The sequence below is a fragment of the Aphelocoma coerulescens genome, chromosome 19 (assembly GCF_041296385.1).
Source record: "Aphelocoma coerulescens isolate FSJ_1873_10779 chromosome 19, UR_Acoe_1.0, whole genome shotgun sequence".
NCBI lineage: Eukaryota > Metazoa > Chordata > Aves > Passeriformes > Corvidae > Aphelocoma > Aphelocoma coerulescens.
Genome location: NC_091032.1, coordinates 2,768,397 through 2,795,850, shown reverse-complemented (window position 1 = coordinate 2,795,850; position 27,454 = coordinate 2,768,397). Strand labels below are relative to the sequence as shown.

Sequence of the window (27,454 nt, the reverse complement as noted above, 5' to 3'; positions counted from 1 at the left end):
AAGGAAGAACTTTTTTCTGTAAAGGCATAGAATCGCATTCAGATGAGTGACTTCCATAAAGCTAGAGAGGTCAGGAACTCCAAGGTACTGCAGCTTTGAAGCAAGCCTCTCCACTCATTTAGCCTTCTGCATAATCCTGAACTATCACTCATTACAACATGGTTAACAAAGCAATTATCTGTTCTCCAAATCTCTATCTCAAATAACATGATTACGCAAAACCAAACTAACTAACTAACTAACTAAATAGGCTTAGGCTTGTTTGTAGACAAATCTAAACTGAAAGCCTGGATACTAAGCACAGAAAGAAACTTGCTTTTTAAAACCAGTCTTCCTGTTTCTTAGGGCCCAGCCTCATGGCGATTTTGGCTATTTGGGTATGTGGGTGCTGAAAATGGAATGCCCAGCCCACACCTACCCCATGCAGGTGCTCTGCAGCTTAACCACTCTTCATGAAATGCTGCTGTTCCTTTGACAACTATTTCTATTCAGAGGTTGTGGTAACACCACTCCTAAAACAGCTGGCCAGCTATGAGAGACCACTGAGCAGTGTTTTCTCTGACTGTGCCTGGCTATTGTGCAGCACTGACCTTACATACTTGGACGAGTAACTCCAACCAGCCCACTACATCACATTCTTTCCATTTGGCCCATGGCAAGTCCCTGACTGTTGAGCAGATGCCATCAGCACTTGTCCACGTTGTGCTGTGCTGCTTTTTCTTCTTATTGCACCTTTCTTCTTAAACGTACAAACCGGCTTTTACAACCTGAATGGCCAAATATGGATAAACTTTAAACCAGAACAGTTTCCCAAGCAGATTCCTTAGCACAAGCCTACATTTCAGTGTTGTCTCCAACACAAGTGACACTATGCAATTACACTTGCAAAGTCAGTAGAAGCTGTTCCAATGGTGCTCAGGGTTGATGCTGAACAAAGCAGCCCTTCACTGAGAATGTGGGTACAGACTTGCTCTTCAGAAATGCACCCAAAACCCAAAACTGTGGCTGAGAGTCATCTGAGCAGCCCTAAACAGGCTCAGTCACTAAGTCAGACCTCATCCTATTGTTCAGCTGAAGATACAGTTAGACACTCATCAAGCTTTAAAAACCAGTAATTTCTGTATCTTCTCTTTAAATTTCCAACTTTCGACTGTCAAGGTATATATGACACTGTGATTCCACTTGCAATAAAATTCAGGATTGATGATTTGTTTTACAGTCACTGATCCTGTGATATAAGCCTTTCTTAAAGATTATTTCTATAGAAATAATCCTATGAAGCCCAAGGATATGTATGTTAGGCACTTGAACAGAAAAAGGAAAATCAACACGAAAAAGCTTACACTGGAACATAAATAAGAATAGCTCTATTTTTATTTTAAAATATCTATACCAAGACTTCAAAATTAATTGCAGTTTTTGGACAATGTATGTATACTTGATGTGAGTGAAAAATGCTTAAAACCATCTATTTTGTATTTTTTTAATGCATGAAAAATAGCCACAGGAGTGTGCAGGCTTAAAAATCTCCCTAGTTACAAAGCTTGTAGGCACACAGCATTATTGTTTTTTAATATATTCTTTATGTATCTTGTCGAAAAAGTCTTGAGAAATATCATAAGTACTTTCAAAAAGTTAAGATCTCTGTAAAACATGGAATTGCAATCCCTCTATATCAAGTATTTAAAATGGTTCAGACAGCCGTGATTTCACACTCTGTAGGAGAGATAGAAAATTAATTTGAATTTCTGTTATGTTATTTTGAGCATATAAGCAAAATAGTACTTCTTTCCCACATCCTGCACTATACAAACTTCTTGTTGGCCTGTCTGAGACAGCTTTGTGGTGATCCCAGGGACAAAAATATATCCTCTGTGATGCTCTACAGAGCTTAGTTGCTTATAAAGTAAGTTTCCTGGGTTTATTGCCTTTGAATCCCATAAGACCATCTTCAAAAGAATCACCTGACTTTTCTTCTGCCAAAGGGGTCATGGCCAGATGAGAGACTCGGGGAACACTTCCCCAGTCCCTACTGACAACTTGCATTCCCAATTTATCAAGTTACTTAACCACATACCTAGCTAATAACATTGCAATGGAGTGACTAACGTGCTTTAAATTTGGCATGGCCTAAGGCAGCCTGATGGCTGGGGATGTTGGGAACACTGAATGCTGACCCTTGAGCAAAACCAACCATCTAACACAAATCAAGCTTTTATAAAAGCATACCCTCCTATCAAGACAGACATTCCCAAGCTATCTGGGATTTACAGTGCATTGTGGAGTATGGCAGCTGGTGTGGGGTCAGTGGCTCTGACCGAGGAAGCTGTGACCGGTCCGGGGAGATGGTCCCGAAAGGAATCGCCTTCCCGAGGCCCGGTGTCTTCCCTCAGCTGCTGGCTGGAGGGCCCGTGCAGAGGCTGTCAGCTCTTTAGTGATTGTCAGCTCGTGATTCCAGCTCAGCTCTGCAGGGCAGCCTCCAGGCCAGACCAGGGAGAGAGATGAGAGGCCCGTGTAGCTGTTCTGCACGGAGTAGCTTTATTGGTCCAGTGAAGGGAAGGCCAGGGATGAGCATCTCTCTCTCTCACAGGGGCAGGGGCCTAGCTCTTATAGGGATACAGGGGGTGGGTGCCAGAGGGTAAAGGCCAATGGGTTACAAAGGATCTGCACAGGGTCTCCCAGAGATTCTGGGTCTGTCTTCTTCTCCCCGTAACTGAAAAGTGGCCGCCTTGCCAGGGGAGTCCTGCTGGGAGATTGAGCACTCTCCTTATCTCAGCAGACGTCCCTCCAGGGCAGGGGCTGGGCATACCCCACACTGGAGTACTGTCTTTTCTAATGCAGGGCTCCAATCCTTACTGCCTAGACCATGTAGAAATTTTATATAAAAGTTTAACAACAACTGCTTTAATTGGAAATATGATTCCTCTCAGCTTTGTCGGTCTTGTATTACATGAGTGAACCCAAGAGCTGTTGTTCCCGTGGTCGTATTAAAGTGGCACTTGATGAGGAAGCAATAACCTTTTTCTTCCCCTATTGCACAGCAGCCTGCCTTTAAGTTGGAATCTCTGTGAAACACTGTCACACACTTTCCCACTGAAAAAAATCTACTAGTACTCCAAAGCTTCCTGTTGTAGTTTCTCCCTGTCTAATCAAATTAAGGCAAGAGAGAATATGAAGAAAGAGACAGGGAAAAAATATACAGTTTAATTATCTAGAAGATAATGGATAATTAAAGCAAGTCACAAGGCTGAAACAAGACAAATACACACACTTTTATATAAACAATAAATACCCATACCATACCCCAAATTATAGAACATCCTAAGGCACAGGTTAAATTGTAATTGCAAAATTATACCCACTGAGGACAAACAACCAGACAAAAAATTGTGTCCACACAGACAGAGCTATGGAGTTTGGAGCTTAGCTCCTAATTTTTTGTTGTCATTACACCATGAAAAATAAATTCAAGTCTAGGGACTTACCAGAGACTTCTAGGCATTTAAAATTTTTTCCTTGCTTTTCTCTTTTTGAAATATTAAGTCCCATGTTTTACTGAGAGGATGCCAGAAGGAAGTAATTAGCCTTCATATCATGGCTGAAAACAAAGCCCTAAATCTTACAGTGCTCTAGTGTCAACAGAAGGAAATTAACACAAAATGACCAAAAAACTGCTTTATGGCTGGAACCTTGGTAAAACTAATGGAAAAAAACTAGCAGTGTAGAAAGGAGTCAAAGAGCCTCCATTAGTTTTTGGGCTGGCTTTAATAAAAACACTGAAGTCAGCCAGTGCACAACTTAGTCAACACTGGGCTACATTTAAGCTCATCCTGAGAAGCTAGTCCAGTGCAGTACTTGGAGAAGCAGAGCAAAAGTTCTTTTCCTGGCCCCTTTTCTGATGCCAGTTTTGTTGGATATGAGCCTTCCTGCTATTTTGTGGTGAGAAGTACTCAGGGCTGCCACCTTCTCTACCAAGGAGGTGGGAAGAAAACAGAAAGCTCACAATTAGTTCCAAGTCCTCCCAAGACAAGCAAACCGGCCAACTTACCCCAAAACCCAAAACTTATCCCATGCCTTGCCTGCAGCGGTACTGGTGCCCTCAGGCAGAACTGCAGGAAACAAGCTCCTTCACACAGCCTTCCCCTTCAAGGCAGGAGGGCTCTAGGAACTGAGAAGGAGAGAGCAGACAGGAAAACAAAAGACTCCTATACTTTCAGAAGAGAAAATACATTTGGATAAGCATTAGAACACTGAGGAGAATCTCTTTAAAGTACAGGAAACTGCTGAACAAGGGCTCCAAATCACAACCATGCAGTAACTGCCAAGAACAGTATGATAGATGATGTTGTTGTTGTTGTTATCATCATCGTCATTTGGGGGCGGGACAGACCCAGTCCTAGTGCATCAATCTCAGAGAACTCAGCACTGGCAGGTACATTCCTTGGTGAAGTTCCATGAGGACCTTCACCTGGCACTGGTGGCATCTCCAGTCCACTGCCTCAAATGCAGAGACAATAGAAAAACTGTAAAGCTGGAGAGACACCAACGACTTGATATGCATATTTAAATGTACAGGCATGTAGCTCCAAACAAACTAGAAGCTTCTGACTATGGGCTACCTGTGCTCTTTGCACCATTGCCCCTCCAGCTCCCAGAAATGACTTGCTTGTAGGAGACAGGATAATATTTTCATTCACTAAGGAGAGAGGAAAGGAGAATGCTGTCCCAGCCTGAGTGGCATGGAAGGTCATAGTTCTACTCTTCTGTCTCTTATTTTAACTAAATAATTTATTCAGCAAGACATGCCCACTTTCAAGCCCTATTCGTCAAGTATCTGTGAGCTCTGGGACATCCCCATCCCTTCACAGGCAAGAGCACTACACTGAAACATTACCTACCTAAGGAATCCCCTACCAGGCTCTGTGTTTTCAGAACACAGTTTACAAAGAAACCACTCTTTCTCTAGTATTATCAAAAATTTAACTGACACAAAAATCAAGTTGTGTTTTCTTCAAGCTGATCTCCCCTCAAAAGCCTACTAACGGATTTCTGCCAACAGCTTTATAGATTAATCCACCTCTGTCCCTGCAGCAGGCAAATAAAGCCTCCCACAAATCAGCACAGCAAGATGCTTCACTCAGCAGATACCAGAACTGCACATGCTACAAAATACAGCACAGCCAAATGTAAAGGCAAGGAGGTTGCAGATTAAAGTACCTTTTTGTTATGCCCTTTTATCTTACAAGGTACTCCCAAAATAACTCCTAGCCCAGAATGTTTTTTATACCATTTCATTTTCAGATTGCAGCTCAGATTATTCTGAAGCAAAAGTATCACAGAAAAATGAGCACTGCCATTCACCTTTGCCAAAGGTTGGGAAATTAATTTAAGGTCAATAAAAGCAGAGGTCTCTGTAGGTATTAATTTCCATCTTGCAGAATTTATCCACAGTCATAGAATTCCTCAATTTCTAGCTGTGTCAGTAGCGTAAAGAGAGAAAAGCAGCAGCACTTATCCTAGCACACAAAGCAATTGAGCAAGGTCCATGCTACATTGACCCTGCCATCTGGACAGTGCAGAGGCATTTCCAGCATTATCCTCTATAATCATGTAAAATTGTATTCTGATGAGAGAGGCCAAAAATCCTGTGCTCTAGAGATCCAGTTAATAACAGCAATCAATCAATCAATCTCCCTTTATGGATGCAAGATCACACACATCACAGTGATGCCCACGTCACTGCTTCACAAACACGAAGAAATTATCACACTTTCTTGCATAAAGATATTTTTCAATTCACCAGTCCTCCGGACTGCAAGAAAAGCAGAAGTTAAGAAGCTGATCCTCTGCCCCAATGAAAAACAGAAAGGACTTTGTTGGGGGCTGCTGTATGTGCAGGATTAGGCCTGAATGATTTGCCAAAGGCTTTACAATAAATTGGTTGCTGAGCTAAGAATAGAAGCTGGGAATCCTGGCTCCTGGTGCTCTAGTCGCTACACAACCCTTGCCTTCTCCCAAAGAGGGCAGTCGGGCACACAACTGGACTTGGATGTAGCAAGAGGACACAGTGCCCTTGTGAGGCTTCACTTGGGAATCTTCCCCCCAGCTAAAATGCAAGAGCCCTGTGCTGGAAACTATTAAACAGCTCTAGCTTCAGCTCCTGCTTCAGCATTACACACCAGTGTTATCAGTTTCCTTCCTTATGCCAGGAATTCTGCAGGAATTTGCTTTCTGCAGACTAAAGAGAAAGAAGAATGAAAAAGATGATTGTGTGTCTGTGTGTGTGGGAAAGAACAGGAGGGAGAGAGAGAGAAACAGAAAATTAAAGGCCTTGTCATTATATAGTTTAACCTTCTGAAAAACAGATTTAGTAATCCTGTATCAAGCCTGTAACTTTGGTGTAAGTTTTATCATGGCATTAATCTTGCCCACTGTCCTACCACCTATATTGCAAGCTCCCAGCCTGCATTCCAACCCGTTGCACAGTCTCTGTCCCAAGAAGCCTGCTGAGCTACATCCGACAATCCCAGTGCTTCAGCAGCAAAGGCTTTAGCCAGCTGAGCACTTCTTTGAAACACTACATTTTGGAAAGAACCAAATACCTCCAAGGCCTGAGATATAAAAGATAAAGGACTCAAAATGAGATTCCCTCAAGAACAAAAATACATACAACAACCTCCCACGCACCCTGACATAACAAGGCTCTACAGGGCTTGAGGGAGCCAGCAGAACAGTTATGATATGTTGAAACAAGTACAAGACAAGGAATGACTGACAACAGACTGAGGAACCTGTAGTACAGAATCTGCAGACTATTTCAAAAGGCAGCAAACTAGAGACAAACAGTCAGCGAAGGAACCAAAATTGTAATCTGAAAATGAGTAAACACAATCCCTGAATCCCAAAGCACTTATGTTTATTTAAGGACCAACTATTCAGACCAAGAAAACCAGTTTTGAAAGAAAATGACCAAGGGACATTATGGGGTTCTGAGAAAGCCAGCAATGAACCAGTTAACTGGAATATCAGAAAATTCCACTGAAGCCAGTCTCCCACAAAGACACTTCCCAATTTTGGATGCAGGCATTAGATTCACTAGTTTGGTGCCATGTAACTATATGATACTGATTTTCTATAATGCATCAAAAAGGAAACACATTCCCAGCCTGTAATCTGCAGAATGGGGAGGATAGAAACATTTCAGGAGGAGGCTCCATGCGGCCATGCAAATGCATGGATAAAAATACTAAAAGTAACATTACTTTGTTGCTTAAAATCTGTCAGTATGCAAGCCTGGACTGAAGTCTACTACTGGTTTAATAGCAATGTTAGACATAGTGAAGGTATGAAGGCCAAGGTGAAGCAGTTTTGACAGATTTCCTGCGAAGCTCCAGAGCCAGGCCACTCTCTCTGTGGGGCATGATGTTACTGTCATGGGAATCAGCTCACACAATGTCAAAGTAATAATTTTGTGCTGAGGTGAATAAATGGCAGGGGAGGGAGGGGAAGAGAATCTTTTAGATTAAATCATAGGCAGGCTTTCACCACAGCAGAAATCCAACAGTATGCCAAGGTTTCCAAGCAAGTCACTGCTGACCTGTCTGAAGAAAAGCTGAAGCGTAATTTACTGAATTTCTGTAAAATAAACTTCATTTTTGACTGAGGCTGCAAAAAGCAAAGCTACAACTGCTGTGGAGTTTCAGTTGGTGCTGTATGAACAGCTGTATGAACAGTGGGCAGCATCTTCTACTTGAAGAACTGAACTTAAGTGTACTGAGAAAAGCAAAGTAACACTTGAATCTATCAACAGATAGGTACAAAATCTGTCATTTCCAAATACATTAAAGTGAATGTGGCCACTGCATGCGATTGACTAAAGATTTCTCCTGTTATATGGGCTTAGCTTGCTCACTGTCTATAAAAAACCATCTAGTATTGGGCCACACTCCTGTTAACTTCTTCCTCAACTGAGAGTATTGCTTGGGTTACAATGAGCCTGTATTGCTGCCAGCTGTAATATGAGCATACAGGTACTGGAATAAAGGACAAAACGAGGCTCCAAAACAAGCTGAGATCCAATCATTTAATCTTTACAAAATCCTTGCCTCCAAAATGAGGCAAACATTTGGTGAAGGTAAAATGACTGGATGAATTTACCACAATTATTTGAGCAGTAGCAAAGTTCAGACTTTCCTGCTCTAAGCAATGGCAGTATAAAGAGGTCAACCCTATTGTCACCTGCACCGAAGGAATCAATCTCTTTACCTAGGCTTACACAACAGACGTCTAGAGAAGATGTTTCCTTCAATTAAAAAAAAACAAAACACAACAACTCAGCACAAACCCAAAATTTACATGCAGGTTTTCTTAGACCCCTGCACCCTTTCTGCCCTGCATCCTCACCCTCCCAGCATGGCAGTCCACTATTGCTGAGCAGTCTGAGAGCTGTTCTGAGGCACCATGGGCTGTCCTCTGTGTGAGGCATCACAGCTTCCTCCTGCGCAGCACTGACAGCTGTAAACAAAATATCAATGAAAAAGCCTACTGAGGGTACAGGCCCACGGCTTAAATGGAAGTTAAAATTTCTCTCTGGCCAGACTCCCAGGGCAAAGGAGGTCCTGTGCCAGTTACACTCTTAACCAGCATTTTCATGCCCAAGGAGCAAAATAATTTCTTCTTAAACCTCTCTATCAAGAGTCTGGTGATTAGCTGTTTTCTGAAATGATGGCACAGAGCCACCATGGAATTTTTTCTTCAATAAACCAGCACTGAACAGAATCTCACAGCCACAGAGATAGCAATAAAAGAGGAAGAGATAACAGAGCAAGTCTTAGGCAACCATCACACTGAGTATCAGCATCTTCACACTCACACTTAACAACAAACAATGGCTTCAAACCATGGTGGAGCTGCCCTGCAAAAAGATGGGAGCACTGTAAACATCAGTTAGCCAGGAGAACAAAGAAGTGAGAGGGCCTTGGTAAAATAAAGTAGCAGAAACCATACATACAAGTCTGGAATGTGATGCTGGGGAAAGAACCAGCAGTAATCCTGTTACTTGCTGAGTTTCCCAGGCTGAGAAACCAACAGCAAAATGCCATGTTGCTTCCAGTCTGCTCATCTAGATCCAAATGGGATGATCTGTCCTCTCAGTATAGGACTTTCAGTCTTCACACACTTCACCACAGGTAATCAAGACTTGGCTTTAATATAACATGAATTATCCGAAGATCCCAATGCATGGTACACCAAGCAAAAAAGGGTATTTTCCCAAAAAACCTCAAGCATAGTGATGTCCAGTTTGCATGAACAGGGTTTTGCAGAAACATTCCCTCTCACATAAATATTTCAGCCTGGGCTCTAACTCACCAACATCAACACAGAGAAACTTGTTGACTTTGCTACGTATAGAACTGGGTTATCAGGGCATCCCAAGCAGATTTGTAACAAAATCATGGGCTTGAATATTGACATTTCCACTCTTCTGTCTGTAGACAGGGCAAAGAAAGAAATACTCATTGCAAGAAAAAGCTCTGGTCCAGCATAACTACGAAGTCAGAGACATTCCAAAACACACAGTAATGTAAATGATTGCACAGCCATTATGCTGTATTAAAGAACACATTGGTATTGTTTAATAGGAGGTTTTAGGCTTTCCAATTCAATTCTATTCAAATCTATTCAATTCTATTTTTTCATCTGGCAATGCTTCTCAACTTTGTACAGTGCAAAATACAGTGAGCTGGTACAACCTTGGAGTTTGGGCTGAATGCCATTTGTTGGCCCTACAACAAATGGAGCAAATAAAACAGGACTGACTTGCAACCCGAACAATTGTTTTCAAAGAAAGATTGTAAACTCCTGGAGAAGTGGGAAATATTCCCATGGAAAAGAGAAAGCCACACCTGTAAGCTTTAGGTATTTCCTTATTATGGAACTTACCTTGGGGACAAGACATACCTACTCAGCATTTTTTTCACTTCTTGCTGCCAAAAGTAGATGGTGTATTTGAAGTGTATGCAAACATAAGTCTCTGCAGAGACCACCATTTTGTAACAACCTGATCTTTTCTGTTTATTAACAAAGGCCAGATCTACATTTTTCAATACAATATACAAAGACCTATATAATTTGAACTAGACTATTATTATAATTGACAAGAATAGGTGTGGCCAAATGTTTTCTCATATGGTTCAGAGATATCACAGTCAGACAGCGCCTTCTCAAAACATGAAAGATGACACTTCATCAGACATAGATGTGCCAGACAATAAATCTTGCAGCAGAAGGGTCCTTATTTTAATTCTAATCGTCACTGATCAAGAGATACAATTGTCTTTCCAAGACAGACCCAGGAGAGATGAAAACAAAGCAAACAATTAAAGAAAACCACAAAAGTGCTCAGGGTTTCATTTAAATCCTGGTGTACTTGTTCTGGTTTAATAAAAACAGCCCACCCCACAGTTTGCACAATTCCTGAGATCAGGAGATACTATCCCACAGCTGCCTGCACTATTCAGAACAGCAAGGAGACCAATTTCAGTTGGGCACATCCATCTGTTTTCCCCTCCCCTTTTAACAGACTCACCATTTCTGTCCTAAGCACAGAACAGGTTGGAGATCTGCTCACATGACTTGCATGTCTGTGCACTCCTGACCACAAGAAGGCATTCCCAGAGTTCTGGTACTTTGGACCATTCTAGAATCTTTCAACTCAATGTCTGCAAATGAAGCTGTGGCCACTCTTCCTTTGGAAGAGAAATACTCCAAGGCTCCTTCAGTGCTGGCAGCTCAAAACTCACAAATAACCCTTCAACAAGAAGCCAGACTGCATTCAGCACGATATAAGGCCTACTGGGATCAGGACTCAAACCAGCTTGCTTCTCCTTCCTGTTCTTCTACAGCTCCCTGCATGGCTCTGGATAAATCATGCTGTCCTGTGCCTAAATTCTACACTTGTCTAAGAGGGATAATCACTCTTCCCTACTGAAGAGGGCCATTCTCAGGCTACACTTACTAGTGATTGACAGGAGCCCAGGTACTACAGACAAGCACCATAAAAAAATCACCCCTCTGCCACAAATGCTTTATGAAAAACAAATGTTCCTTAAAAAGCAGGTTTCAGATTCAGTTCCCTAGTAGCTTTCACAAAAAAAAACCACAAAATCCTAGAAACTCTATCAATCTAAAAATATCTCAACACAATTTGACAATGTCCTTTCAACCAGACATTTAAAAAAAGCTACAGGCACAGCTACATATGGCAAAGATAGTGACAAAACAAGAGAAGAAAAAAGGTAGGCAGTATTGTTCCTTCTAGCTTAAAAAAAAAAAAAAATTACAGTGGACTCAGTTTGCCAGTTTAATAGGTGATGTGATGGGTCCTTAGTTCATTTTGGGATAATTTAGGAACAGAATGATTAGCAGTGTATGATGACAGTGATCACTAGCTGGTTCCTGGAGAGCTGATAAGTTATTAAGCTAAACAATGCATCGCTATTATGAGCAAGTCAGTGCACTAACTGTAATTTCCTTGAAAGCTGAGTGGTGCATGATTATACTTGTCCACTCAGACTGCCTGCTGGCAGCTCCATATTCTGCTATTGTTCTGAACTGTACAGTCTTCCCAGCGCCCAGGATACAGCCACGGAAAAATGTATTCTTCATATTCAGGCTTCATTGTGGCAGCTGTCGTCTGAAGGATACTGGAAGAGAGACATTCTCTGTCCTGAAGCACAACTATTAGAGCTCCTAAAAACATGTGGTTTTATTTGTCAGCAGGAGCTACCTCTCATTTCTAGCTGAGGCAATTTCCATTTCAAGAGGCTCTGACTTTGGAATGACACATGTATACAGCTATGGACATACTGTACACATGTTCACACAGATGTGTGTTTATGTGTATTAAAAAGCCACAAATACATATGAGTACATTCCTGGTGGTTTTCTTTATGACTTTCAGGAAGACTGCTTTTACTACTGGAAGCTCATATGGACATCTTCCGATTGCTCACATTGCTCTCTCAAGGTACAATGAGAGACAACAGAGAATGCCTCCATTAATGAGCCTACCAAAACCAGGAAGAGAAAATGCAAAAGAAAGCAGCAGCTGGATGATAGGGACTTCAAAGTGGCTAATACACACATTGACTGAAAACACGGCCTTCATCTGTCCTATTAAAAAGTGGTAATCCTAGTGGTGAAGACTATGCAGGATCTGGAAAACAAGAGCCAGTCCTACTGCAGATCTGCTGTGTGAGATGGGTAAGGCTCTCACCTTCCTATGCACCTCAGTTTCTTCCTCGGCAAACCAAGTCAGCAGCCTCTGCCCAGGTCCCAAGGCGCAGCCAGCACATGCTGTAATGGGTGACCCTGGAGCACCCGGGGCCTGGGACTGCAGGGACCACTGCTGGGGCAGTAGAGAGGCCAGATGCTGCTGGAGACATGGAGCCAAGTCAGCCCATAGCCCACGTGGCTATGTGGAAAGAGAAGAACAGCGATCCCCATTTTTGATACCAATTCTCAGAAATGTATCTTCTCTTTTGCCCACATGAGCAGCCACACTAAGCCTTTCCCTCCCTTTGGTGCATTTTTACTTTGCTCCTGTCCTGAATATTATCAGCTAGTCTGACCAGGAGGCAAAATTTTTAAAGCCCTTAAGCATCTTCTCCTCAAACAGCAACAGCCATTCTGGAGTGCAAGCCCTGCTGGCTTCCAATGAGCCTTGGGGTACCCCAGTGCTCAAGTCATTTTTTTTTTAATGGGACTTAGGTGATTTTGAAAGTATTATCATGTACCTCACATTGATTTGATAGAAAGTGAACATTAAGTGGGAAGAAAACCTGACAATGAGAAGATTTGACAAGTGCTTAAAAGGTAGGTCCTAATTAATTTTAAACTTTGTTTTATGTAAGGCTCATTTAAGGAGCACATGAAATTCTTTCATTGTCCTTTATTGCTGTGCTGATCCCGCAAGGAATATATAATCAGGAGTATGTTTTAACAGGCCAAGGAAAAAGTATGAGTACCAGGCTATTTTGAATCCAGGAACTGTTCCTGTCACTGAATTTTTTCAAACCCAAATGAAAGGGAAAAACCATTACTCTAAAAACACAGTGAGAAAATGTAATATTCAAAGCACGATACTAGTAACACATATAGAAAAAGCCTCCCCTATAGTTTCGAAAAAAGGTTAACACCATTGCTAATCACACACCTTATACCTTTATAAATAAATAGTTTTCCTCCCTGCAACAAGATCTAATCATCTGACTTTTCATTCTCCTGAGTAAAGAAAGGCTAACAAGTCAATCATTTCCACTCCAACTCTGAATTAACCATCCCATAGCCGCACTACTCCAACTGTGAGTCTGTGCCATAAACATAATGAGGTGGCTTCAAAGTGTAGGGGATTTGCTGTTTGTTTTTTTTTTTTTTTTTTGCTCCTGAACTTGGAACACACACAGCAAGTTAACAGCAACTTCCAAAACACTGGAGATGGAAACGGTTGAATCAGGGACAGGAATTTCATCAACTGCTTTGCTAGGATGCTCCAAATACACCCTAGGTTAACCAGCAAACAGAGACTGCACCTAAAGACAGAGCCATTAACTGTTCTGTGTAGTGTGGCCATCCACACATCTCTAAGAAAAGCACATGGTTATGGTAGTAGGAAATCTCAAAAAGAGATAAACAGCAATAACTTGCCATGGAAGGCTATCAAAAATGGATCAACAGCCAATTATGCACCAGTTTAAAGCCTCAGTGCTATACTATAAACATAGAAGAAAATTAATTTCAAACATATGCTCATGTTCATCTCAGAAGGATGCAAATTTTTACATGAAGCATATAACTTACATATGCACATGCTAGTTAGCATTTCTGACTTTGTTCCTCTTTTCTTTCCTCCACCAGTAGTTAGGTCATTATCACCTTTATAATGAGATATCCATTTAAAATACACTGCTTCACAAGATCATTAAAAGCCAATAGGTGACTATATTGTTTTGGAACTACTTCATATTTAAATCATTGCCCAAGATTACAATTCAACCACCATCTGAATGAACAAAGCCATTCAAATAGGTACAGAACACACAAAATCCTCTAACATTAATCATTCTGGCCTGATTTCACACTCCTGTGCAAACAAGAAAGCCCTGAAGAGTCTTCTCCTCAAACAGCAACAGCCATTTTCGACTGCAAGCCCTGTTGGCTTCTAATGAGCCTTGGGGTATCCAAGTGCTTAAGTCATTAGGTCGTCTACATTTCTGGCCCGTCACAGCATAAGACCTGCCAGGGGATAGGATAGCTCAGTGATTCCCTGCAAACCCTTGCCTTACAAACTTACCCCTCCTTAGACATGAGGCTTTCCCTACATATAGACAGAGAGTGCTTGTCCTGAGTTCAAACCTCAGCAGTCCCTGGAATACAGTACTGGGATGGGTAATGTGATAAGACATAAAGCCAACAACATGACTGTATGCACAGGAATTATGAGAGCCACTCAGAAATGCTTGGAGTAACTTGATACCAATAGGAAGAGTACAGAGAAAACACTTCCCTACAGTGAGGCTCCATCACATGACCACTCTTACAGTGGAATTTCAGAAACCGCACAATAACCAAAGCACAACATTTACTGCAGGGCATGCACCACACAATACTGCGCATTAAAGTCAAACTAAGTCACATTTGGACTTCATATCATTCTAATACTTTCTCTTACTTAGGTCAACAACACAAATAAACTCTACTGTCATGTAGAGGGCTTGGGTAGAAGTAGTTTCATTAGTCTTGTAATCTATCCAACACCATTACAAATTGTAATTAAGCTGTCTGCACCAGCACAGAAGTGAATACATGCCCTTTCCCAAGGCAAGCTTTTCTCTTACCAAGCTATGGAATTTTTTGGCATCTAGTTTGTTTCAGCTAGTTTTTCACAGTTTAAAGCCAATAAGCAGTTTCACCTGAAATGCTCACCAAGCAGCACAAAGGATGAGCGAACTACCGCAGTAAACAGTCTCTCATTCATACCAACAGTTCTCTCCATAACCAAGAGATTGCACAGTTTCACTTTAAAGTTCAAAAAACACCTTGTCATGCTTAGATGAGACATTATAATGCCATGTGGAAAGTAATGCCAAATGGAACAAAGCATTACAATATTCACCAGGTCAACAACATGTTAACACAGCAGAGAGCAAAGCTCCATGAATGGCTTTAAGCACAAGATCCCAGTGGACAAAATCCTGAGCAAGCCACTAGAGTAGCCTCTGCCTTGAGCTGGCAGATTGGGCTACATGATCTTCAGAGATCCTTCTTGAATTCATCCATTCTGTGAAGATTTGCTGTTTTCTAGGTTTGTGACAATGTACCAAAGCTTGAGGCTCCACTATTGCATTAACCATTAGTCCCACATGAGGCTCCCAGGCAGTCCTGAGCCATCCATGCCCATTCACAAGGCCAGCTCTGGGCTTTATCACTTCCTTTCATCTTTCTCTCTCCCCATTAAACCATAAAGCCTGCTCTGGTCAAGCCAAATTCTTGCTTACTTTTCTGTGCTTAGCCAACATCATACTGGTCTAGCAAAGTGGTTTCTGGCAGTCATCAAAATATTGTTACACCTGCATCCCAGGACTACTGACAAGAAAACAATCATTGGAAAAAAAAAATCAGTGTTAAAAATGATGCTCTGTTCCTTAGGAATCCAGTCGTTCTGCACATCTGTACCTACCATTACCTTGTCTGCAGTGCAGGTAACTAGATCCATTTTATTTTCCACGACGAAGCATTAATTTTGTTTGCAAAAAGTTTGCTATAACCACTCTACATTGCTGGCATTTTACCTGAAGAAAAATCTCTTAACAAGCATAATCTGTGTCAGTTTGTGACCACTTAGTTTGTGAGATGGAACTATTGCAAAGCACATAGTCCCACCAGTCACAGCAGAAAACCATTCACTAACTCGTCTTACCTGCAGTAAACTTAAGAGAGACTGAGCCACAAGTGTGTGGTTTCACACCTCGCTGGCTCAGCAGATACAAACAAGCTACACACAATAAAACTCTGCTTGGTTTACAAAAATGCCAAATGGGAAATAACATGCAACTCAAAACACATCATCTCAGTATATCAAACTGTCTGAAATCTATCCCCACAGCAGTGAAAGGCCAATCAATTCTAACACTACCCTTCTGCAACCAAGTAGTTTGAATGTAAAAACAATTAAGAGCACAATTTTAGCATTAGTTCATCTGATCTAAAGATACCTGAAATCCAAAACTTTTTTCAGTGATGGTATTATCTTAGGTGTAAATAAAATAATTTAAACAACGTTTATCAAAATATGTTTTCTGCTGAAACTCCAAAGCAAATTAAACAAGTCAACTGAGGAGGAATCACTGACAAAGCCACTGTAACCTGTCCACTTATGCAATACACCAGATTTTGACAGCCATATTATCTTCCACGAGATGGGTGAATATTTTCCCCATTTCAAATTACTCAGTTTAGTTCAAAATGATCACTAGTTAATTCCAGGTTGGGAAACAAATTAGGAACTGAAAAGGCAAGTAAACTTGGTTTTCTTCTTCCAGTCTGCCAATAAGAAGTAGGTGTGGAAGACTGATACCTCCCAGCTCCAATGCCTTGCCAAGCAGTCTCAAGTCACCATCGCTTCATTTGTTTAGTACAGGTCATGTTACACTGCTTAATTATAAACACAAAATAAGCTGAGATTTTTTTCCTAAATACTTAGCACATTCACTACTGTGCAGTAGTTTAAAAAGACCAAATAAAAATGTTTGCTTTCCATGTTACAAACTCCAATTTCCACCCAAAAGCAGCTTGAAAAAGATCACAACTGAAAGACTAATCATGTGATAAGTCATCCATCATTTTCAAAAAAGGACAAAAATAAAGACTAAGTAAATCTATGTAAATGTATACAGTTGCTTAGATGCATACAGAGTATATCCTTCTCAATATTAAGAGCTATCTTTCTTTCTTCCTGCCAAGACTACATTTATTTGCAAGTGAGTGCCTTAGAGGTTATCAAGAGAAAAGAGTCAATCTTTCTTTAGGAAAAGAAATAAAAGCTACAAATGTTAAGCAAGATTAACATGGGCCATTTCAATCAAGGTCTCAGACCCATCAACTTCAACCAACTCACCCTGTAAAACATGCATGGCATAAGGAAGGTTTGAACACCGATCTTTTAACCACAGAACTAAGATAAATATTCAGGTATTGCTAAAAACAGTGCATAACATTACCCAGATTCTCTTCATGTAATATTCTTAAAAAGTCTGAACAGAAAAAGACAGGGAGAGTCACACCTGCATTTTCAACTGTTCCACCCATGTCAAAACTCATAAATTTTTCCCTCTCAGGTTCAGAAATTCCACCAGTATCAACTTTTTAAATTAATCTATTTGAAAAATTGCATAAGACTTAAAGGTTTCATTTTACTCTTCAATAGCCACACCTTATGCCGTCTCTAGCATCCTCTATAATAAGGACACTAAAACTTCTCAGGAAAAGAAAATGAACTTTTCCTTTACAGTTACATCTCAGTCAAACATACGTTCACACTCCTGAGAGGGTTTGGTTCCTACTTCATAAACAATTTGTATTGAAAAAATCTGGGTCAAGCTTACCATCAATAACAGCCTACATCTCTCTACAATTACTGGCCAATAAGTAGCACAAGTATCTTAAAAACATTTATTCCATCACATTAACCAAAATTAACTGGACCACAAAATTTTGAAAAAATCACTTTGCCTACTTAGGCATCCCCACAAAAGCATACCTCAGAAATTCCCAAAGGATTAGTGAATGGTTTTCTGCCACCAAGCAAACTTGCCCCTTCCCTTTTCCATGTGCCAACTCTGTGCTAAACAGCAGCTCTGGTATCTGCTGGGAGATCTATTATCTCTGGTATTACTGCTGGGAGCTTCCTAAAGCAGGCTGCAGATCAGAAGTAGGCTTTTTATTTTAATCTCTAGTAAGCCATATTGAACAGATCAAAGTAAGGTTGTTCTGTTTGGTGAGAAAGTTTAGGCATTCATTGCATTTCTTTGGATGTGAAAATAAAACATTATTAACGAGTACATAATGTTTATTATATATCAGACCACAAAAATGAGATCAGACTCTCTGTTTCAATGGTCAGCACAGTAAAACTTTATGCAGTATGTCTGGGACTAACAAGGGCTTGTATAGTCATGAAACAGGCTTAATTCATCTTCATTTCTTTTGTGCCATAATAGAACATTTTTCCCTGTTGTTTTCTTTCTTAACAAATATATCTTAACTACACAAAACTAAACTGAGCTCAGGGTGGGGAGACGATCTTTTTACTTTGAAATGATAACAGCAGCCTAGAGGCTTTGCTCTGTTGATTCTGAACTATAATGAATGGAGATACTTCCTCACATTCCTGTTGGGTAATTCTTCCTTTACCAGCCTTCAGTTACCAGCAGATCAGAGCTGGTGTTTACTCTCGAGTTGGCAGTAAACAAGAGAACAAATCTGTACTGTTTCTGCTGAAAAAAGAAATTGTAGCCCTTGTCCAAATATATTAAAACTCTAACATGCAGGATGATTAAGAAGTTGTGTGTTGGATAAATGAGGTGATGTGCTAAACAGAATAAAAAAAAATTAAATGGAAAGACTTACATGTTTATAGAGAACAACCAAGGCGCTGTCAAAGAATTCAGCCATCAAACAGAGACCAAGGCATTGTCAAAGAATTCAGCCATCAAACAGACCCTATTTTAAGTTATAACTCAGTGGAGGGGTAGATTGTGGATTCAAACTATTGTGTTAATGAACAACTCAGCTGTTACTTCTAGATGACGAATGCACAGTATTCATACTTTCCCTTAACAGACCTGCACTGGCTCTACTGCTGAAGCATAGGAGCACCAGCTTGCAGGAAGAGACATCTAACTACTAAAAGCCACATTTTAAATTTAAATACTGACTTTCACCTCAAAGTAATAATAATAATAATAAAAAAAAAATCATCTGAGGGGATCTTTAATGAGTTACATGGCAAAAGATGAATATTTTTTCCTTTCTTCTATTTCTCAGCTCAACATGAGCGGGCACCATTGGTGTTACTTTTACATCACTGATGTTATGCCTTATCCACAGGTGATGCATCTCATCTATGTGACAGCTTTCCCAATGAACTGAAACATGTGAAACAAGGATAGACAACCATCCCACTACAAACTACAGGCAATTATTTATTTATTTTAGAAGTACAGTATCTAAATCAACATTTCTCCAGCACATAGTGCTGCCCAGCATTACACTCTGGGTTTGATCTAGTACCTCCATTCCACCTTTTGAATCTCATTTAGTTTCTAAGCACTCCTGTCGGTTTCTGACTTGGCATCAGCCTCAGCCTGATGGGACCACATGGTAGGTTGAGGACTGACTGCATGACAGAACTGCCAGGCAAAGAAAGAGAAAATCAGGCAGTGCCCCACTGGTAAGCCACGTGCCAGAAGCAGAAAATAAAGGGAAAAAATAACACTTGTAGATAAACAGTAAGAGACCATCAGGAAGGAAACCTGTTCTAAGGTTTAACACGTTTAAACACTGCAGAATGCTCTCACAGCCCAGCAGCAGCTGAAACACCCAGCAGCCTTGAACGCAAATCAATGACATCCACAATTAAAGAGCTTATATACTTCCTTAGCTCAAACAAGTAACTTCTATTCTCTCCACCTCCTCACTTAGCTGCTTTTCACTAGCTCTACTCATCCTGAACATCCACCAGCAAGTTCAGCACCATAAATGCCCCTGGTGACACAAACAGGGCAGCAAAGTGCTCTGGGGAAGGGCAGGCAGGCGGCTTTAGCCATGGGGCTTCCCATCACTCCAGCCTCCTGTGGTTCTGGACATCAGCACTCAGTCCTCCTATAACAGATGGTCGCCAAATCAGACTGAAAAAGAAGTCCCCAGACCTTAGATATCCCACACATATACACACTCAGGAAACAAAATAAAACATTCAAGGCATTTGAGAATCTGCCACAACAAAAGAAAACACGAGCAACATGTTTTAGATGAGTAGATATGATCTTATAACTGACAGAAGCCTTTACTCAGTGGTCTTCCTAGGATGCACAGGATGGCAGAAGCCAAAAGAGACCAAAAAAAAAAAAAAAGGTTTTAACAATAGGAGTAACTTGCCTTTGCCAGATAATCATTCAGTGTTGCAGGCTGATCTGTATCTCATATAAGGGCATAAACAACATGTGTTTGTCTGAGTTCATACCAGAGGAAACAGACTGCTGATCTCAATGTCCTCAAATGATGCATGGATACATTTTAAGCACTTGTTTTTCCTATTATGTTCTGAAGTCCAAAATAGACCTTTTATTACAGTATCTCCAATTTCAGGACACCTAGACAGTAAACAAGTGATCAGGGAATGGGAAACACTTATATTAATAGCAACAGCACACTGTTCATAAGTAGAGGTGTCAATTATTACTAAGCAAAATGGAGAGATTACCAAAAATACCACCACAAACTTAAAGACAACAAACTTAATTTTATTTTTTGCTCAAACCCAAAGAAAATCAAACTTATTCTGAACATTTTATCACCATTCACTTCTTGCTACATTTTTATTGGAACGAATATTTTTAAGGACCTCTCCACATTAAGAATATCTCCTGTCTCCAAGCATCCCATGTTAGTGGCTGTGTGACAAGCAGAATTAAACCCGAAGCAGAGCCCAGCCTGGCTACTCCATCCCATCTAGCTTCTCTGGGAAGCATCTCACTCACAAGGACAGCTGTCTGTATTTAGTGCCAAACCTGTAAGCTTGCAAAGCATCTGTAATTCTGCTTCAAGTCACCAATATACATGAACTGGAGCATCTTGAAAAAGAACCCAGAATGACAGATGCTTTTGGAATGACTGCCTTAAACATTTCAAGTGACCAAGGTCTCATCCTTTACACATGCAGAACTTTTTCCTTTTCTTTAGCATTCAGGAATGACCATCTCAAATCAAAGAGTATCAAAAAATCCTCAGAGATTTTAAAATTTATGATGATAGACACATGACCTACAATTATTTTAACCACCTACCCCTGTGAACAAACTAACTGCTCAACTTTATTCTAGTTATAATTTAATAGCTTTATAACTTAAATAATACCTTTCTCCCTCAACTACTTCTTTTCACTGTTTACCACCAAATCTTTATATTAGGTACTCATTAGCATTGACTCCAGATGTTCAGGGGTCTACTAAAGCATTACCCAGAAATCAAGCTAATTACATTATATAGATCCAGTGCTTGGAAGAACCTGACCCCACTTCATTCTCCTGGACTCTCCATATATTTTTATACACACTGAAAAGACAAGGTTAGGCTCACCTTCCTTCTATCTATTGCATGCACTGGTGGCTCAATGCATGCATTATCCCAAACTGTCCTCCATTCAGATTTAATTCCTATGCACTAAAAGGAATCACAGAACATGCTGAGTTGGAAGAGACCCACAAGGATCACTGAGTCCAACTCCTGGCCCAGCACAGCACCATCCCCAAGAGTCACACCATGTGCCTGAGAGCGTTGTCCAAACACTCCTTGAGCTCTGTCAGGCTTGGTGCTGCAACCACTGCCCTGGGGAGCCTGTTCCAGTACCCAACCACCCTCTGGAGGAAGAACCTGTTTCTAATATCCAACCTGAACCTGCCCTGACACAACTTCAGGCCATTCCCTTGGGTCCTGTCCCTGGTCACACAGAGCAGAGATCAGTGTCTGCCCCTCCTCGTCCCCTCACGAGGGAGTTGCAGACTGCAGTGAGTCTCCCCTCAGTCTCCTCCAGCTGAACAGACCAAGTGCCCTCAGCAGCTCCTCACATGGCTTCCCCTCAAGGCCCTTCACTGCCCTCATGGCCTCCTTTGGACGCTCTCTTTTTTACACTGTGGTGCCCAAACTGCCCCAGCACTGGAGGTGAGGCCGCCCCAGCCCAGAGCAGAGCAGGACAATCCCCTCCCTGGCCCGACTGGCACTGCTGGGCCTGGTGCCCCCAGGACAGGGATGTCCCTCCTGGCTCCAGGGCTCTGCTAACTCAGATCCTACTGGCCATCAAGCAGGACCCCAGGTCCCTTTCTGTGGTGCTGCTTTCCAGCATCTCCTTCCCCAGTCTGCACGACATCCAGGGTTGCCCCATCCCAGGTGCAGAATCTAGCACTTTTCCTTGTTGGATGCAGTTAAAAAATATTTTGCAATTAGGAAAAAAGAAATCAAGATAGGAATGTAGTGAAACAGTATTTGTATCAAGTCCTCAAGCAGGTTACTTGTGGCACATCTCCCAGTAGCTTGAGACAGTTTAACTCTGACCAAGAAAGCAGAGACACTTAGTTTTGTTGTGAGGGAAGCTACTCATTTTGCAGCATACAGGGAGATGAAAGTGGGAGTTTTCAGATGAGCTCAGTTCTCTGCCCCACAGAACTAACATTTACAGAGGCACATACAAAAGAAAAATAATGCAATGGTGAAGCCACACACAGTTGTTATATTTACATGCTTAAACACACTGCACAGCTTCTGAATAGGTGAAAATCCTTGGCACCAAGGAACGTTCAAGTCAGACACAGAGTCACAAATGCTGAGCTGGAAGGGACTCACAAGGATCACCAAGTCCAACTCTTAAGTGAATGGCTCGTACATGGACTGAATCCCCAACCCTGGCATTATTAGCACCATGCTCTAACCAACACAATCCATAAAACACCAGAACAGTGATGACAGCAACAGCAAAAAGATTAGACACATGCAAATCTTCAGCATGCAACTAAGAAAGACATGGATCACTCCTCAACTGGGGTGCCTGGCAGAGCCTGCTGAAATCAATAGGCCTGCACTGACCAAAGCAGAACACCAAGAGCTCAGTGCTCAGTGTAACTGCAGTTCCACTATTATTTATTCCTAGACCACCTCTCTTAATGCAACTTTGCATAAAATACCTCATGCCTAACTTAAATTTATGGTTAATAATATTTTTCTTTCAGCTCAGTTCAGCCCACTGTTTCATTCACTACTGGCCTCACCTCTTCACCATATTAGCTGCTGTCTTGCTTCTGGCCATCAGAATAGACTCAAAACTCCTGTTCTCTGTACAAGAAAATATTGCTATTGTAACAGAAGCTAAATTAAAACACTTGTGTCATGAACAAGGGCAAGAGTGTGAGAGAGTAGCAAAAGGCCAAATAAAAAGGGAGATTTGTTACTTTTCCTTCCCAAGAGGATTAAGAAAAACATACAGGATTTAAAAAAAAAACCTGTTCCAGCCTTTTCCCCTGATGTACGACAACATGAAAGAGACCCTCCAATTCACTTCTCACAGGAGGCTATGTAAAAACCCTAGTTCTTGCATGACTAATGTAAGAATACTGATGATGTCATTGTCACCCCTTTGGATCACATCTGTCCTACAAATCATTATTTCTTACTGGCAGCCTTGCAGCACTGGTAAAAACTCTGTTTAAGGTCTCACTGGGAAAAATGTAGGTGATGTAGTAATTGGTATCTTTGCTATCTCATCAGAAAAGATCAGCAGGGCTGTAGACCACCTTCCTCTTTCATTCCCCTAAGGGGTTCTTTGCAGATGGGGTGTGGGAGGGGAGATTTGTCTTGCACCCCTATAAAAAGTTGCTGTCTTCTAGGCATATTCACTTCTTAAAGGAGGAGGAAAGAGAAACAGTGAGGTCATAAATTTACAGTTACATCTCCCAGAGACCCTTGTCTTCCTCATACACATGGGTGTTCATCAGAGAGAAGATTTGTGGGGCAGGGACCTTGTTTGCCGCAGGGCATGCAAAAGCACACTGGAGAAAGCATTTCAGTGCTGTCAGTTGTCTCAAGAATGACACAAACAAGCTTCCCCTGGATCTCTACTGTCTGCAAAAATAACTAAATGAACACAAGGGAAATAAAGAGAAGTTCCCCATGCCAACAAACCTTTCCACAAACATCTGTTGTTCCTGATCAGTGAGATTCCACGGAAGGTAAGGAAAGACTGATATTCAGGGTATATATGTTAGAAGACGGATACCACAGCAACCAGAGACAATACAAAACTGTCAGGTGCTGCACCCAAATGCAGGACAAGGTATCACACCCCAAAGGGGTTATCTTACTGCCCTGACCCTTTCACAGCTCGCTAACATTGAAAATGTAAAATGTAATGTGAAACAAAAAGACAACAGGACCATCCCTGAAGTTTAAAAATGAAAAATAATAGTAGTAATCCCAAACAAACAGAAAAAGCCCCATGAAACTCCAGTCTATGCATTAAGAGTGGCAGATTAAAGACTTCATTGTTGACAGTAACAGTGACATTTTAAGCATGAGAGAGGAAGCAACAAGCCCTTCAAAAAATCAGCAGCAACTTTCAATTACAATGAAACAACACATTAAAAATAGAAGTTTAAGACTGAGGACTCTTTAATGCCCTGTGGAGTATTCATGGACAGGAGTAAACAAGGTACTGATATACTTTACACTGCAAACAATGTTAGTGGCAAGCCAAATGGGACGAGCCCCAAATCAGAGCAAAATTTCAAGGCATGAAGTTTAAGATAAGGGACTGTAATCAAATTACACCACAAATGGGTCTATTCATCTGTAAGCATTTTAACAGAGAGCATTGAATTACAGTTTGAAATAAAACAAATTAATTTGCTTTCTATTTCTTAAATATCTATTCATTATTTTCCGACTGCCAAAGAAAATTTCTCACCTTAATACGAGAATGAATGTGGGAAGAAAACTGAAATATTAATTTACAGGCAGGAAAAACAAGAAGAGTTTGAATTGTATTATTTACATTCCCATTCCTCTTCCTGAATAACATGAAGTCAACAAGCTAAGTGAAGACAGAAGAATATGTGATTGCAATTCAAGTTATTTTGTGCAAAAGGCCTAGCACCTTACATACATCCAATAATCTGGCCACAGTATTTTCTTTCCTCCCCCTAAAAAAAAAAATAAAAATTCTCACAGTGCCTTCAGTGCCTTCCACTACGTTTTTCTTTTTCCTGAAAGCTATCACAATCCAAATTACTTAATACCATAATTTTTAAGTGCAAGGCATGCATTGCTCCCCGTCCTCCTCCAATTTGGCAGCACTGGAAAAGCACCTTTTAAACAAACCCGCGTGTGGAGGACTCGCTCCTTCTGTAAGTGCTGCAAGGAACAACAATCCATGGAAAAAAATAAAAAAACAAACCCCCAAAAAAAAACAACCAACAAAAAAAACAGAGAGAGCGAGAAAGGAAAAAAAAAAAAAAAAAACCAAAAAAACAAACCACCACTCCTCCTCCTGCTCGGGCTGCTGTTGTTGCCTTTGTTGTCCAGCGGCCGCCCCGAGCCTGCAGCCGGCCCGGCCGGGCCCCCCGGCCCCCACCTGTTCTCATTCATCCGCCGGGCGCAGCGCGGCCGCGGCGGGCAGCGGGAGGCAGGAGGCGCACTGGGGGCTGCCCTACAGCCGGACGGGGACACCCTGAACTCCAGCGCTGATCCTCATCACCGTCCCCCAGTCTTGGGATGGGGGGGTGTGCGTAGGGAAGACGCAGGTGCTCCCCTCACCCCCAAAAAACCCTGCCCTCTGGCGAGGACGGCGTCCCCCCTCACCCAGCAGCCTGACTTCTTGCAAGTAGGGTGCCCTCACCCACCCCAGCACCCTGCCCCTTTGCAGGAAGGACGGTGACCCCCCCACCCAACACTCTGCCCCCTTGCAAGGAGAGGTGTCCTCCATCCAGGACCCTACTTTATTTTTTTTCCCCTCCCCAAGGAGGAGAGCACCCATCAACCCACCCCCTTTCCAAGGAGGTTGTCCTGCTCACTTGCAAGGCAGATACCCCCCACCCCAGCCCCTCTGAGAGAAAGAGAGTGCCCTGCCAGCACCCAGTCCCCTTGCAGCAAGGAGGATAAGCCCCCAACACTCCGTCCCCTCGCAAGGAGGACGCCCCCGCCCCCGCGCTGCCCCATCCCCAGCACCTACCTCGTCTTAGAGGACAGGAAAGCAAGTTTGATTAATCCATAGGTAAACAACTGGATGCTCTCCTTGGCTATGCTGGCCACTCTGAGCCTGTGCTCTAGGATGTGCAGTTCCATCTTTTCCTCTTTCTCATTTGTAGTTCATCTATCCCTAGGGTTTATGTTGTGTTTTTGAATGGGAAGGGGGAGGAGGGGGGGGGGGCTGTTATTGTCAGTGCCTTTTTTTTTTTTTTTTTTTTTTTTACCCCCCCCCTCAGCTCCGTCTGTCCCTGCCCGGCTCCGGGGACGGGAACGGGGGATGAGGGAGCAGAGGGTGCAAAAGTTGGAGCGGCGGAGAGGCCGGCGGGGCGCGGAGCGGAGCAGCGGAGCCCGGAGTGCCGAGCAGCTGGTGCTCGCTGGAACAAACAACTTGCCACTCAAGCCGGGCCCGGCGCGCCTGCGCCGCGCCCCGCCGCATGCCGGGCCTTGGAGTCCGCGCCGCCGCCGGGCGCCGCGGCGGGGCCGGCCCCGGGACTGCCCGGCCTCGGGACCGCCCGGCCTCACGCCCCCAGCCGCCCTCAGGGGCCGTTTCGGCCGGTCGCAAAAAAAAACCCCAAACCCATTAAAACGGGAATCAACGCTTGTAAGGCCAGGCGGCTGGGGTGTTGTTTGTTTCATTTTCTTTGCACCTATTGGCTAGCTGGAAAATCTTTCACAACGCAAAAACCGGCAGGAAGGAGAACTTCAGAAGTTTTCATTAACAGCAGGGAAATACTCAGATCTTACCTTGTTCGTTCCTTCATGTGGCAGATGGGTAATCCTTGTCACTTTCCCTGTGCAGCAAAAATAATGTGGAAAAAACTGTTCACTTTGCAGGTAAGAGTGACAGAGGTAAAATCACAGCTGTCGAGAACATAAAACCCGTCCCTGTGTGTGTTGTAATGCTGGAAGGGTGGATGGCTGGAAAGGTGAATGGCCTGTTTGTCCCCATTCTTGTCCCACTCCTCAACTCCAGAGGCTGAATGGAGGTAGGAAGGGAGGGGCCGCCAAACCAGCCCCCCAGAAACGGGACTGCTCTGGCAGTGCCACTCGGCCGTGCCACGACACCGACCGCAGCCGTGCTGTTTGTGAGCCCCGGCTCCTCTGCGCTGCACCCACTGACACCATGCTGGCCAACACAGAATTAAACTCAGTCTTGGGGTATTCATAAAACAGGACTTAGGCAATAAACCTGATTCAGGGGTCAACCTGTACAGGGGTCCCTCTGACTTCAGATCACACTGATTCTGCCATGAACACACCACCAGCACCTAGTCACTATGGCCCTTTTCACCAAAAGATCTCAAATAAGCTTTATAAAGACCATCAGTGGAAACCTTTCTGTTCTACACAGAGCGAAACTGAGTCATGGGATGTGTCCAAGGGC

At 42.4% G+C, this 27,454-nt stretch overlaps 1 protein-coding gene across 5 annotated transcripts in view; it reads right to left on the bottom strand.

Moving 5' to 3' along the window:
• The window catches only part of CASTOR2 (cytosolic arginine sensor for mTORC1 subunit 2), a 142,725-nt gene extending 116,261 nt beyond the window's left edge, over positions 1-26,464 (bottom strand). For 2 of the 5 annotated variants that reach the window (XM_069033727.1, XM_069033728.1), the window contains exon 1: positions 26,054-26,464. In XM_069033727.1, the coding sequence (XP_068889828.1) occupies positions 26,054-26,166 (113 nt within the window). In that variant the 5' untranslated portion in view covers positions 26,167-26,464. The remainder of the gene's footprint in view (positions 1-26,053) is intronic. The other 3 variants (XM_069033729.1, XM_069033730.1, XM_069033731.1) reach the window with 2 other exon arrangements.
• Positions 26,465-27,454: the final 990 nt, after the last annotated feature.